The sequence below is a fragment of the Oreochromis aureus genome, linkage group 3 (assembly GCF_013358895.1).
Source record: "Oreochromis aureus strain Israel breed Guangdong linkage group 3, ZZ_aureus, whole genome shotgun sequence".
NCBI lineage: Eukaryota > Metazoa > Chordata > Actinopteri > Cichliformes > Cichlidae > Oreochromis > Oreochromis aureus.
Genome location: NC_052944.1, coordinates 40482877 through 40498049, shown reverse-complemented (window position 1 = coordinate 40498049; position 15173 = coordinate 40482877). Strand labels below are relative to the sequence as shown.

The 15173-nt window shown below is 38.0% G+C and overlaps 1 protein-coding gene across 3 annotated transcripts in view; it reads right to left on the bottom strand.

Moving 5' to 3' along the window:
* LOC116332039 overlaps positions 1-11441 on the bottom strand; it is a 42013-nt gene extending 30572 nt beyond the window's left edge. For all 3 annotated transcript variants that reach the window (XM_039610219.1, XM_031754893.2, XM_039610220.1), the window contains exons 1-7: positions 11331-11441; positions 5083-7205; positions 2563-2624; positions 2128-2166; positions 1750-2016; positions 525-808; positions 133-338 (exon numbers count right to left, since the gene is read on the bottom strand). In XM_039610219.1, coding sequence (XP_039466153.1) covers positions 133-338; positions 525-808; positions 1750-2016; positions 2128-2166; positions 2563-2624; positions 5083-6840 — 2616 coding nt within the window. In that variant the 5' untranslated portion in view covers positions 6841-7205; positions 11331-11441. The remainder of the gene's footprint in view (positions 1-132; positions 339-524; positions 809-1749; positions 2017-2127; positions 2167-2562; positions 2625-5082; positions 7206-11330) is intronic.
* Between the last annotated feature and the right edge of the window lie 3732 nt (positions 11442-15173).

The window sequence follows — 15173 nt, the reverse complement described above, 5'->3', positions numbered from 1 at the left end:
CTTTTAATTCTTTCTTTCTTTTCTTTATATCACAGATCAAACCATTTTCTCAGTGCCTTAGACCCAAAAGTTTAGGAAGAAAGGAGGGACTATATTATTTAGCACTCCTTAACTGTTGGCAAACACACCAACCTTAGGCTTTGAAGAGGTACTTGCTTCACTCTTATGAAGTCCAGGTTTACTTTCAGATGACTTGATGGTCTTCTCCTTCTTTGAGGAGGATGATGATGTAGAAGCAGAGGATGATAAGGATGTTAATGGTGACTTCATCTTGGCTAGCTCAGCCAGTATTTCAGCTATGGCCTCCAGGTCAGACTTTTTTGACAAAGAGTGGAGACCTAGAAGGACAAAGATGGAAAAAAAGAGTCACACTTTGGTGATTCATATGTATAAACAGAGAAGGTTATCCTGTGCCTTGGGGCTTTTTATTAAAAAAATTCTGTAATTTGAGTATTTATTTTATTTTATTTTTTAAAAGTTCTTCATATATAGTGGAGTATATGTATGTGTGCACACTGCCAAACCTGTGGTTTCCAGCAGCTGTTTAGCAAGTCTTTTTGTACTGTTGTCCAACTTCTTTTGTTGAGGCCTCTTTTCTGATGATGAGCTCTTATGACTTCTGCTCAGCGGCAAACGCTTATCATCTCGTCTCCTTGTCGGCGATCGTCTTTCATCATTCCTCTTTTGTAGTAACTGTTTCTCATGTCTCCTTCTTGGTGACGATCGTCTTTCATGGCTCCTTGAATGTGATCGATAACGCAAGGAGGCAAGATAGTCCTTCCGTGGGGAGAAGGAACGAGACCGGGACCTAGAAAGTATGAATCAAACATGTTTTTTTTCAGGCTCAAATAAAATAAGGACATTTTCAAAACTGCCAATGAAATACCTCAAAGCAATATTTCTATTACAAATCCCGTGAGGATAAAAAGGTCAAACCTAACACTGATGCCGTGATAGAATTCACTGGAATGGAAAACCTTTTTTTCAATTTTTTAAAATTTTATTTATTTTATTTACTTCTACATTAAAATAAATAAATAAATATATATATATATATATATATATATATATATATATATATATATATATATATATATATATATACATATATATATACACACACACACACACACATATATATATATACATATATACACACACACACATATATATATATATATATATATATATATATATATATATATATATATATATATATATATATATATATATATATATCCATCCATCCATTCGCTTCCGCTTATCCTTTTCAGGGTCGCTGGGGGCGCTGGAGCCTATCCCAGCTGTCATAGGGTGAGAGGCGGGCACGCCCTGGACAGGTCGCCAGTCTGTCGCAGGGCTAACACACAGGACAGACAACCATTCGCACTCACATTCACTCGCACATTTACACCTAGTGGCAATTTGGATTATCCAATTAACCTATCCCCACAAGCTGCATGTCTTTGGACGGTGGGAGGAAGCCGGAGTACCGGAGAGAACCCACGCAAACACGGGAGAACATGCAAACTCCACACAGAAAGACCCCGGCCTGATGGTGGAATTGAACTCAGGACCTTCTTGCTGTGCGGCAACAGTGCTAACCACCGTGCCATATCTATATATATCTATATATCTATATATATAGATATATATAGATATGTTGTCAAGAGATGTATTCTTAGACACAATTTCCATTGACATATATATAGATATATATAGATATATATAGATATTTATTAATCAGACCTGCGAGCATGTCTGGAGCTGTTTGGCGATCGTGATCCACTACTGAGTTTCTCTCTTCTCCCCCCAGAGCTGAAGTGGTGGTGAGGGCTCTTTGAGTGAGAGCATGAATAGTTGCCATGTTTAGGCCTTCTGCCATCTGAACCAAGGCGGCGACGTGGGCTGTGTGAGCGAGAACGGGAACGACTCTCACGCCTGGTTTTCTGATGACGATGCTGGGAAGTTTTGCCAGAAGAGGAGGGTGAGGACTTCTTTCCTGTATTTGAAGAACTAATAAGAGCAACAGGGGTTTAAATATATATAAATATAACTGTTAACAAAAAAGAAAAAAAAGGGGGGAAAACCTGTATTTTTAATTTCCCAAAAGACAAAGACTTTTACCCTTGGTACGTCAGTACTTTGCCATCCCACTGTGGATATCTGGAAAAGAAAAATAACAATATAAGTGAAATCAAAAATCTATTAAAAACAGCAAATGTTTTAAAAATGTAGGTTTCTGCAACTACCAATCAATCTTAAAGCATGATTTCTCGAGGGACTGATTAACCTTGGCAGATCAACCCTATTAACAATGTTAGCTTGAAAAAAGTAGCCCACCTTACAATTTTTAAAACTGATTTTGATGACCTCAGCAACAAGCTGTAGAGGATATACTACCCATCTAAACAACTAACTCCAAAGCATCAGAAACAATGCTACGAAAGACTTTATAACGTTACAACCACTCATTCTGTTCAGTAACCCACTGAAACGTCTGGCCAAAACGTGGTCAGACACCCACAGTTAAAGAGAACGTTAAAAGAAGAAAAGACTGACCGTTTCCGAAGAAGTTTGCAGTTGTCGAGGTGAAAGCTGGTATTCTGGTGAAGGAGCCATTCCTAGTGGTCAGAACAAACATACATTTAGATAGGCCTCATTGTCATAGCAAAAGTATTATCAACCACAACCGCTCGGGTGGCATTTTTTCTAACCATCTGACAACCAATGTCCCTAACATTCACAGCAGCCTTTAGACTTCTTTCAAAGTTTGGACATCAGCTGATTGTTCATAAACCATAGTGGAAAGCAATAAATGTACATATAAGTATGATAAATCTATAAAGACATAATCCTTAAAAGATTGAATAATTTAGCATATTTATAAATGACACCAAATAGGATGGCATGGAAGACCACAGTCATGCATTTGGTAACAAAACAAAAGAAATACAGAACTGTAAAAAATCTTGCAGGACTCTTGATTCTGCAACATCTGTCTCTTCTGTCCTATGTGTGAATGTGTCAATAAAAATGAGTCCTGAGGTTTGATGTCGTCTCAGCAGAGGTCAGGTCTGGATGAAGATGAAGCCAAACAACAAAATATCACCTGTAAATACCGTTTGGACAGTTGAAGAAGAAGACCTACCCCCCTTTTTCTGAAGCTCTGGCACTGGGGATTTTCATTTTATAGGGCTGTAGTATGCCAAAGTCTTGAACCCCTTGTTTATCTATACTTAGCTAAAATGGGAAGTAACTACAATGACTTACTGAAAATCTGCAAGCAATATAGAAACAAACCTTGAGGGAAAAACAGAGTTTTAATAGTTCTAACATCTGAATACCAATATTTGGTATGACCACCTTTGTTCTTCAACACAGCCTTTTAAGCAAGCTTTCTTGTCCTTTCTTTAAGTAGTCTGCACTCACTGTTGTTGTCTCTCTCCTGACCTCTTCTGTACACACTGATGACATCTGTATCAGAAATGTAACATTTTTATTCATCTCTCCATCAGACCTGCTGCTACTAATTTCCAGTCTAGTCTTTTCTTCCTGGTCCTCTTACTTAAGAATGGGTTCTCGACAGCCGCCCTTCCATTGAGACCATGATGAGGCTTCAGTGAACAGGAGATTGCTCAACTGAAGGGCCACATGCATGTTATAGGTCTTTTCTTTCCTGTCTCTCAAGGACATGACTTTCAGGTACTGTTTATCTGCTTTAAATTGTTTTTCAACATTGACACTTCTCTTTTCTTCCACTTGTCCAGCTTACTCAAAATATTTTAAGGACACATGCTAAGGTTTTGGCTAATACCTCTTTTGGAATCATCCTTTTGGTGCAAAACCACTACACTTTCTGCAGTGGTCAGAAAGTGTTATGTTTGGCAATTTACATAGATTTAACTAAAGAGATGGGGAAAAAATTATGTATTTCTGCAACAAGCTGACAAAGTGCATAAAAATACAATTTCAAAAGAATTCTTTGCCTAGTTATCGGTTTTGTGTAGACACACCAGTGGTTCAACCTGTAGGCTTGCTGGATTTTTTTATTGGTTGAATCATTCATAGATCAGTATTAACTGGTTTAAAAAACAAACAAACAAAAAACATTCCTCTGAAAATGGTTCGGTACAAGAACTGGAATGAAATGAGTGAAAAAGCAGCCAATGTCCAAAGACCATCTTTGAAAGTCCTTCATAAAGCCTGGAGAACTATTGCTCAATACCATTTGCAATAACAATTGCAACTCTGGATCCTTGGAAAGGAAATACAAGGGACTCAAGACTTTTGCAGCATACTATAGAACATCTTAATTTTGCTTCACAATCTCAACCAATGACTGTCACTGCAAGACGACTGTTACTCTTCTAAAGACAGTAACTGTTCTAAAGTGGATGGCTGTAAACAAAATATCAATTCGGGGGAAAAGTCATCTTTCTGATGCTCATGTTCCTCAGATTTGCAGACTCTTCATCTTCACTTATCGTTTCCTTTTTGTTGGGCAGAAACTTCCAATTTGCCATTACTGTTAAATTAAATTAGAAAAAGGGTAACTTTGAATTACTTTTAGAGACTAACGCAGCTCAGATAATCCAGTCTTAACTCTTTTCCCCATAAATACAAAATATGACAATCTCCCTTGTACCCTAAGTGACATGTTTTGACATTTCAACATATATGAATAAAGATGTTGTTGGAGAACCATTAGAAAATGTTCCAGGTTTTTCCAAAGGCAGCTCTAGTAAGCTAGAACTTACTAGAGCAGACTGATGCACACCCAGTCATTTTCTTCTAGACTGAAATATGACAGAAATCATTTACTTCATAAGTGTTATTTCTAGTATATGTCCAAGGGAGAAAGACTTAAATAACAGATCAGAAGAATATGCTACAGAAATTTATATTTAAAAAAGCTTTAAAATTGCAGTCGTAAAGTTTGGAAACAAGGAGGTTGTTTCACAAATTAATGTTGTTGTTTTTTTTTGTTGTTGTTTTTTTAAATTAACCAAAATGATAGACAGAAATAAATACCCGTAATGTTCTAAATGGAGACAGAAGAGAGTATGGTCTTCCACTCACCTTCATACCAGTACATTTTTGCAAACACAGAGAACAGGTATGTGGAAAGGTTTGTGGTGTGGCTGCAGCATAGTCTTGCATCATGGCCAATGCTGGCAGACCCTCTGATAGCTCCCTGTCTGCAAGACACTGCTTGCTGGAAAGTGGCAGTGGCATATGAACGAAGTTCACTGGTTTAGGAATTATCTGAGGTGCTAGGGGAGTGACTGGGTTTGCACACTGGCGTTGTCCCATCTGCACTGGTGGTTGCTTCTGGTCCTGCTGCCGCTGCTGCTCCGCCTGTTTCTTTAGTTCCTGCTGCATCTGCCTTTGGAGCACCTTCTGTTTGTTTATGGGCTTAGCAACCTTTGGCGCTTGTTGTTGACTTTCACTTTGATCCTTGGTGCAACTGTTATCATTATTGCCGATGAGCACAAGGCCAGGTCGATCAGGATGCACACCACGAGCAATATGACTGAGAGGTGGTTGAGCTTTTAATGCCAAATGGCAATCTGGCTCTGGTTCTTTCAAAGGAACTAGTTTGGATTTGAGAAGTCTTAAGTCTGTGTCTTTCTTTGGTAGAGAGAAGGAGCTGATGATTTCTTGAGATGCTGGGTTTGACTGAGTCGGCAATCGTTGCGTTGGATTCCAGCTTGGAGGAGGCTCATAGCTCTGCATTGAACTATTAGTGGAAACAGTTCCCCGAAGGTCACATGAAGAAACCAAGGTACTGGTTTTCACTTCTGTCGTACTTTCTTGCAGTGGTTCTCTATTGCAACTGCCACCATCATAAGTGTCCATGAGCAACATGCTACCACTCTCACTACTGTTAGCTCTACTTCCACTGCGCTTTCCAATATCACTGCCAAACCCTCCAGTGTATTTGCTAGTATGTCCATAGTCAATCACTTTACTTGGTTTGATAATCTGTGCCAATTCTTCTTGTTGCATCCCTTCCCTTCTGAACCTGTCCATTACGGTCATGCTGGGGGTGGGTTGAGGTTCAGGACAGGCTTTTGAATGAACAATAGGTTTAACACTCTCAGCCTTCTTCATGCGGATTTGCCTTAAGATAAAAGGCAGATTGCCAGGGGTTATCTGGTCTTCAGGGTAGGAGATCAGATATTCCAAGTCGTCTTTTTCAAGTCCAAAACGTAAAAGGATGTTAGAAGCTTCTTGTGAAGAGTACTTTGGGTAACTGGAGTCAGTAGGGAGCACAGGTTTGTCTTGCATTCGATAGTCAGAATCACCTAAGCCTGGAATGGACTGCATATCCCGTTCTCTTTCACTGAAGGTACTAAAGATGCTTTCACCACTGCCTTGAAAGCTCAGTGAAGTAGATGATGAAAAAAATCTAGAAGAATCATTTTCAGTGGCTTTCTTATAGCTTGACGAGTCCAAGGAACAAGGCCCACTACTTTTAAAATCAGAGTGTCTTTGAGATGCTGAGCACACTGGACTGGAGGCAACCGTTGCAGTTGAAGAAATAAACTTGTCTTCTTGAGTGCCGGTAAAGCAAGGGGCCTGGTTAACAGGCTGTTGTCTCATCTCTTTCCTGGCTTGACCAAGATACATTTCTGTAGATCTCTTCACACCTCCATCTAAAATAGAACTACTCTGTGGGGGGATGTAGGTCACTGGAAAACCACGCAGTGAAGGAATTGTTCCCAACGTAGTGTCAGAAGTTCCAGAGGATGCTCCAGAAGAGCTGAGTGCATTTTGATGCTGCGTAGAACTTTGTATCCCAAAATTATAGGGGTTATGAAGGGGATGGGACATGGTTCAGAAAGTCAAGGATGGCCACAGCAATCAATGGAATGGGTGTTTGGTTGTTTTCTTTTGGTTTTTTACAAAGTAGGTATGCTGGAGGTCATTGTCAATGTGGAGCTCGTGGAAAATGCAAAGTGACCATTCAGTCAGGCAAACATAATCACGAAGTCTTGTGTGTAGAGAGATCCTTTAGAGAACTTCAAGTATGTGGTTTGATGGTGGCCCTGGGAGCGGGAGAAGGGAACTCTTCAATAGCAATTACAAAACTGAGAAATTAAAAAAAAAATGTTTTTGAACTGGTGTGGGCTTCAGCTTCCTGGATGGGTGAAATCCATCTGGAAGGTCTTGTCTGGATTTGTTCACTCTGTTGTTTCCTGCCAAATATAAATTTATCATTACAATATCAGGATCTTGACTACTAGAAATAAACAGAGGAAGCGCAAACATCAAAGGTCAGATAAAAAAAGAAAACAAGGTCAGAAAACAGAAAAAAAATGCAGTTGCAGGCAAACTCATTTATTTCCCTGCACCAGCAGACTGACTACAAAAATGTAAAAACCAATTTGTATTTTAGAGAACATCATTAAAATCACTGATTAATTTGAACTAAGCTTTCTTTTGGGCAGAATGATTGTACAACATACATTTTTAAGAGTAAAAAAAAAATAATCTGTGCGCAAAATTTAATTCATATAAGGTTTTCTTAAATGTACATTCAGAACACCTATCCAACATGTGGATGCTTTCGTAGTATCATTCTGGTTGCAAATTTTACCACTTTGTTTAAAATAATTTCTTCCCTGGCAAAAATCTGACTTTCCAAAGGCCATTCCAAAAGCTTAGCAGCTACCCTGTTCCAAAACTAGCCTGCTGACAGCCCTGTTGACACATCTGATTCTGTCAAAACTTTGCACAATGGTTTGGGGAGTTGCTAAAAAATTCTTCAGTAGTCTGTTTCTTTCATTATTATATCCACTCTAATTCGATGTGCCAACTTCACTAGCAGCAACAGCTCAATGCTTCTTCATAGAAAAATTCTCTCAAAGTCTTCTTTGTCCTTCTGGTAGTTTATCAACATTAATTGAGCTTAAAGGTATTGATTTTGTTGCAGTGGTTTCTCTCTTCAGTGGCAGCCTCTTGGTCAATGGCGATGTAAAACTTGCTCAGCAATGATCTTCTGTCAGCTCCCAATCCATTTTGACTCTTCAAACCAATTTTTTAGGGTGTCCTTTTGGTCTTTTTCAAATCTTAACAAAGTATGTACAGTTCCCAATGACTTATATAATTGATTCTATTCTATTCTATTGTAACTGATGATGCCGGAATCTGCAGTTGTTTAGAAATGGCTCAGACACATTTCCCACTTGTGTACTTCTATAATCCTCTTCAGATCTGCACTGATGTCCTGGGAATTCCCCATTTTACTGTGTATTAGCTTCTACCAATGAGTGCGGTAAACCAAACCTTTCTGGCACAAATCATAACCTTGGCCTTGACAAGTTCAGAAATTTTCCAACTTTCACTGCTACTAAAGTGTAAGCAGGTATACTGTCACATTTCAGAAAACCCCAAATATAAACAAAATATTTGGCACCAAATTCTTGACTGTTTTACTATGAAAGATATACGTTATGCAGTCATTCAGCCCCAGGAAAAATACATTTCTCATAAATTAGTGAAAGCATGATATTGATTTGACATTTCTGTCCATGAGTGTATGTAAACTTCTTATCTGAGTTGTGTATCAACATTGAGCTCTTTAAATGCTGATGTCATTCAGAAAATTTTAAAACATTATCCCAGCCTTTGACTGTATTATCCAAAAAGATTGCAAAAGTACATCTTTCATAAAAATTCTATCCAGACATTACTTCTAAATGACAAACAAACGATACACTCCTTGCTGATTTGGTAGGCAATGCAGGTGGCAATGCAAAAAAAAAAAAAAAAAGGTTAGCAAGAAAAAAAAAAAATTGTTTTTGGCTCATCTTCAGTCAGTCCACATATTTTCATCAGATGACCTTGTCTTGCAGCCTGAGAAAGCCAAACCAGTCTGGTATCTGACATGCAGTACGGACAGACCGTAAATCCAGCTTTGTGGTGTGGTAAAACATGTCCATATCCTTCTTCTCTGTGAAGTTTGTGTGCAGGAAAATGTCCCCAGTATCCATGCGATGAGAGATGAGAGTACCAACTTGAATGAGGAGATTAAAAATTGTAAAAAATGAATATGTGTGTGTGTGTGTGTGTGTGTGTGTGTGTATGTGTGTCTCTGGGATAGAACAAAAATGCTTCCAGACAGCCTACAAGATAGAGGACTTGAACAATTTCACATCACAAGACATTTCAGGAGCAGTAAAAACAACAACAACAACAACAACAACAACCAAGAAACAACAACAGCAACAATAATAGTAGTACAAAAGCTACAAAATAACATCACCAGATATTTTCTAGCAGGTATTTAACATCTTAACATTTTGTGCTCGTATGCTACACAGCATGCACAACTTCTAAAATTAAATAAAATGATTCTTAGAAATGCAGGAACTACAAGTCTAGACTAAAATTGTCTCAAGTCAATAACTTAAAACTAGAGTACAGAGAGTGAAATACAGCCCACAGACTCAATCCAGTTTTGTGCTGCCTAAAATAAAAAATTATATTGTGTCCAAACAAACTTTGACAAAATAACACCTTTACTCAAAATGTAAACTATAGAGACCTTTTCAAAAAGCCATATTTCCTAACAAAGTTCTTGGTTTACAAAATATCAACCCATTCCTACTCGTTGTGTCTTCTAAAATTCAGAGTTGTGCATAACTCAGCACTATGTACATCATGTTTCAATTCAGTTTTTCACAATGTAGCACTTTAGTCTGTTTTCCAACCCAATCAAGAAGAAGTAAAACACAGTATCTGCAGCTGACCTGGGAGAGCTAAAGGCTGTCTGCAGCTGTTTTTATCTCTTGATCGCTCAGTGTTTTTTTTGACTGTTAGCTTGAGCTCTGTGTTGGTGGCCCATGGCTACTGTCCAGGTGTGTTGAGGCATACAAATCCACGTAACTACAGCCCAACTCAATAACAGACAGCATTGTCTCTCTAACTACACCACCTCTCCCTTTATTTATTTTTCATCTGAATTAAATTTTCATGATATTTATCAATTTTTGAAATTAAATTACATGTATTTGCTTTGGAAAAACAACTCTCTAAATGTAAATTATTAATTTACATATAATTATCAGCGCAGAATATCATTGCTAAGATGTTAAAAAGGAGTTAATTACAGTTTCTTCAAGCTATACTCTTATTCCTTGACATCACATATTGCCCAAGGTGACTAGTAAGAGAAAGGTTATCTGTTAAAATGATAAGTTACAGAGTAATTACTCATTAATTGGTACTGCTCCATCTGTTTCCACACACCTACACACATGTGTAATAACATATCAAGTCACAAGCCAGCAGCCTCAGTATTAGGGAAGGATCAAAGTAGTTGGGAAAAAAATTATGGAGAAGGGTAAATTTCCTGATCTGTTAATGTTATAAACATACTGGAAAGTGGAGTAAATTTGTTTCAATATGTGAGGTAAAAAGTGGGTTTACACAAGCTAATCCTCATTTAAATATCTGTATCTCTTTCTTTCAGCAGTGCACCGGGAGATAGGACCCTGTAACTTAGTGCAGTATGGAAATCTGACCATTTATTTTACTATGAAAATAAACTTTTCGCATTAGAGAAAAGTTGATTCTTCTTTAAACATCCTGTCAACTATAGTTCTCAGAAACAAAAAAAAAAAAAATCACTTTGAAAAATGATAATGACAATCATCAGAGAAAATCGTTATCTGTGCATCACTTGCTATTTTGGTTATCTAAACCTAACCAGGTACTTCTTAAACAATTAAACCTAACAAAGTATTTATAAGTATTTTTTATTACTAAAATCTTTTCATGCAGTTTTTATTATCTTATCTATATCTTGTGGGTGGGTGGGGGTCAGGGAGGTCTGTGCCACCCCATTTTAAAAATCCTGGGAATGCCCCTGCTTGCATGTATGCCTTTGTTTTGCCTGTACACAGGTATACACACTCATATACATATGTATATCTATACAAGTCTCTTCTTATGTTTTCTTTTTTTCATTTATTTACAAAGTTTATATCAGAAAAGTGTTTTAAAACTGTATAGAAAAGTACCATTTAAGAAAACATGCACAAGCGGCCTACATTTTGCAACATTTATGATACAAACAGATCTTTTTCATATGGATGCTAAGAGTATCATCCCAAGCTCACACTCCTCTGCATGAAACATGGCAGCACGGCTATCCAACTGTTTCTCCAACCAGTAGCTGCTGCAATTTTTACAGGCTGCCTTTACTAGCTTAACTGAGGTTAGCTTCTAGCTAAGCCTGAAACCACTAACGGCGTACACACATCCACTGAGATTAAAAACATGTCGCTCTTTGTTTAGTAAGAGCTCCCGTTACATACCGTTCGTAATAAATGCGTAGCCAACAGCTTTGATTGCGTCTGTGTTGTCCTCTGCTTTCTTATCAAGGCTCCAAATAAAACTGTCCCCGTTTTAGTGTGACGTCTCGTGCAGGCGGAACGGACTTTGTAAGACCTCCCTTCAAAATAAAAGCATAAACTTCAAATCTGGCTCTCTCCACACAAATCTATCGCTTAGAGCAATTAGTGGGTGACTTAATGAAAGAAAAAAATTCATTTTTTTTAAACTTTTAAACTTTAAAGAATTTAACACAATAATTAGTTACCTAGCCAGTATGCGTGTGCAAAAACTTCTTTCTTTTTCTTTTTTTTTAAGAGCTTTTGAGCATAGCTTCTCATGCCTTCGGTGTCATTCGCACACACTCACAGAATCGTTCTCAAGTATATTTTGGCACACAAACTGAAGAATTTAGAGAACCTATCCACTCTACCACCTGAGCCACAGACACCACACTGGTTGCATAGACACAGGAGAAGAATCAAATATAAATTGTATCTTAAGGCAGTTTCTTTTGTTTCTTTAGTTGAATTGATTAAATAAAAAAAAAATAACAGTTTGACCAACATAAAATAGCACTTTACGTCATCAAGGTGAGAAGATGCTGCAGCCCTAAAATACTCTCTACATCACAGGAGGAGTATCTGAAAGTCATGTCACTAAGGAAGGAAAAAAAAATGCAGCCATGCTTCTAATGGGGGTTGTGAGTAGAGCAGGGTAAAACAGATTTGGCTTAGATTAAATTAATGGTTGATTAGATTTTGTTGTTGTAACTGCAGATTGCATTTTCATTGATCACTACTTGTTGCTTATATAATTACAGCATATAACATGTAACAAATATGTAGTACTGCTTTCTTCCATTCTGTCTCAGAGTCATGCCAAAAAACTAGTTCATGCATTTATTACTTCTAGGCTGGACTACAGTAATTCATTATTACCAGAATGCCCTAATAACTCTCTGAAAAGCCTTCAGTTAATCCAAAATGCTGCAGCAAGAGTACTGACAGGGACTAGAAAGGTGCTGTATAAATGAGTTAATAACTAGTAATTCAATGGTTGCTGGATGTCAGAAAAATCCATTTCTTGTCCTTTACGTGTTTCCTTCCATTTTATTTATTTAGTTTGGTCTGTTCAAATATTTTACTTCTGTTAATCATTTTTCATCCACTTTTATGTGAAACCTTTCCTTTTCTGAGTATTTCATGAGTATCTCCGAGAGGTGTGTGTCAAGAAGAAGAATCAGACTCAAGAACAGTTTGTAGGATTAAAGAAATTATTTTACTGCTACTGTTCATAACCATCATCTTTATCGTTGCATTAATTATCATTCATCAAAGCATTTATTGAAGCTGTTGGCATTATGTTATAATTTGTATTACAGGGATTATCATAATCACATATTAACATGTTTATTACAGGTGCAGTTATAACCACTTTAAATCGTTGAGTTAAATCTATAATCTTAAAAGTTTATATGCTGAGTATATTGTTACAGTAAAATAGTAGCTGAGCAAGGGCCTGAGTGTATTTAGCAACATGTTGCACTAGAGTTTACTTGACAACAGGTGACAGAAGGAGGACAAGTCCATGGGGACCTCAACGGCCTTAGATCATCACCATATTTGGAAGAGGATGCCAGAAAGGGGAACTTCTGCTTCTGCATTTATCTCTTAAGATTGATCATTGTCTGTAAAAGAGGCAAATACTGTTCCCTTAGATGCACACGTGGGGTCAAAAATGACCCCATGGGTTGTTTTTCTTCAAAATCTTTAAAATGCAAAGTTGTAATATATTCATATTCCAGGTATTCCTCATAAAATATGTTTGTAACATGAGGCCATTTGCATTTTTATATATTTTTTCATTAATTTAAAAAAAATGCAGTTTTAGTATCACTACCCCACTCTTCCACAAGTGGGGTCAAAAATGACCCCAAGCAGTTCCTATGGAATCTTCTATGAAACTTTCATTCTTAGCAACTCTGACTGACCCACTTACACTTCTGATGGATCAAGAATTAATTTTTACACAGTAACATACATGATTTATAGTCAGGGCTGCACATAAGTGGTCCGCAGGTGTGCATGCGCTGTCAAAATAAAAGTATTCCCGGAAATTCAGAGAATACGCGCTTCTTTTGAGGTGGAGGAACACCAAAGTAATTGCTTACGGAGCTTGCTTATTCGACATCTTTAAGAGTTCTGAACAAATGTCTGTCCTCCTCCAGAACATCGAATGTACGCAAACGAGCGTTCCAACTTCTTATCTGGTATGCGTCTTTTATTTTGACAGCAAATGCGCACCTGCGGACCATTTATGTGCAGCCCTGTTTATAGTTTCCTGTGCATTTCAAACATTGTCCTTTCTGATGTTTTTTTTTTTATATTTAAAGTAACATGGCTGCTATGAGGCCAGCAAGGATCCCTGTGGACCTTGCCCTACAAATGATCCAGGACGGATGGGATGAAGAGCCCATCGGAGGCATTGACTCAGAATCTGACATCTCAGATATAGAGGACCCAGACTATTGTCCCCCCCACTGAACAAGGCCAGTCAGATACAGAGGAGTCCTCTGATTAGTCCTCTGAAGAGGAAATGGATATTGAGTCTAACAGAATGAGCCCCTCTTACTGCTCTAGCTACAGTATTCTGAATTAGTCGGCCAGGGCTTGCACCTGGGTTTAGTACTGTCTCCCCAATAGATGCATGGAAGATGTTCATGTCTGATAATATAATAGAAGAGGTGCTGACATGCACAAACATGGAGGCACGAAGAGTAGCCACAGACAGGGGAAAAGAGTGGAAAAATGTAATCAAACATAAGCTCATGGCTGTCATTTGATTGACCATTTTTGCAGGAAGTGAGAAGAACTGGGATGTACAAGTCGGTGTGCTTTTTGGGAGTCCTCTGCATAACCCATTGTACTAGGCCACTATGTCAATTCAAAGATTTAAAGATATTCGCCGTTTCTTGCACTTTGATGACAAGAGGACCAGAGCCTACCGACTGAAAACAAACCACATGGCAGCTTTCCGCTACATATGGGGCCTGTTCCTGGTCAACTGCAGGCAGAAATTCATCCTTAGTGATTGTGTTACAGTGGATGAACAACTTGTGCCTTTCAGAGGGAAGACCCAGCTTCTGTAGTATATGCAGAGCAAGCATACAAAAGTGATACAAGTGATACAAAAACTGCAATTTCTTAAAATTAATGAAAAAATAAATAAAAATGCAAAGGGCCTCATGTCACAAACATGTTTTATGAGGAATACCTCAAATATGAGAATGTTACAACTCTTCGTTTTAAAGATTTTGAAGAATAACAACCGAGTTTATAGCAAAATGCATTGTTTCTATTTGGGGTCATTTTTGACCCCACTCGTGGAAGAGTGTAGGTATTGGTAGGTTGTGCATCCAAGGGTTAAGGTGCCAATTATGTGCTTGTAAACGCAAGAGGGGGCGTTATAATACCCTGATGTTATAAAAGCAATCTGAAGTGTATTTTTGGGCGGAGATTTACAACTGATGTTTTGCAGTTTACACCTCCCCACGCTGCGTGTATTCATTAAAATCAGTTGTTTTGATCAAGCTCTTCTGGACCATCGTTGTTTTACTCTCGTCCTCAATTTCGGACCCTTAACAAGTTAAAGCGGAATTTTAACCCCTGTGTGCTGTTGAGACGATCCAGAGAAGCAGTATGAAGTAGCTACAGCCAAGAGAAACGTGTAGCCAGCAAGAAGTTGACCTGAGCACCAGGCTGCTAGAGGGGAGGGGTGCAGTTAGGCACCGCAGTTATATTAAAGAAAGGTTATTTTATTTGTCA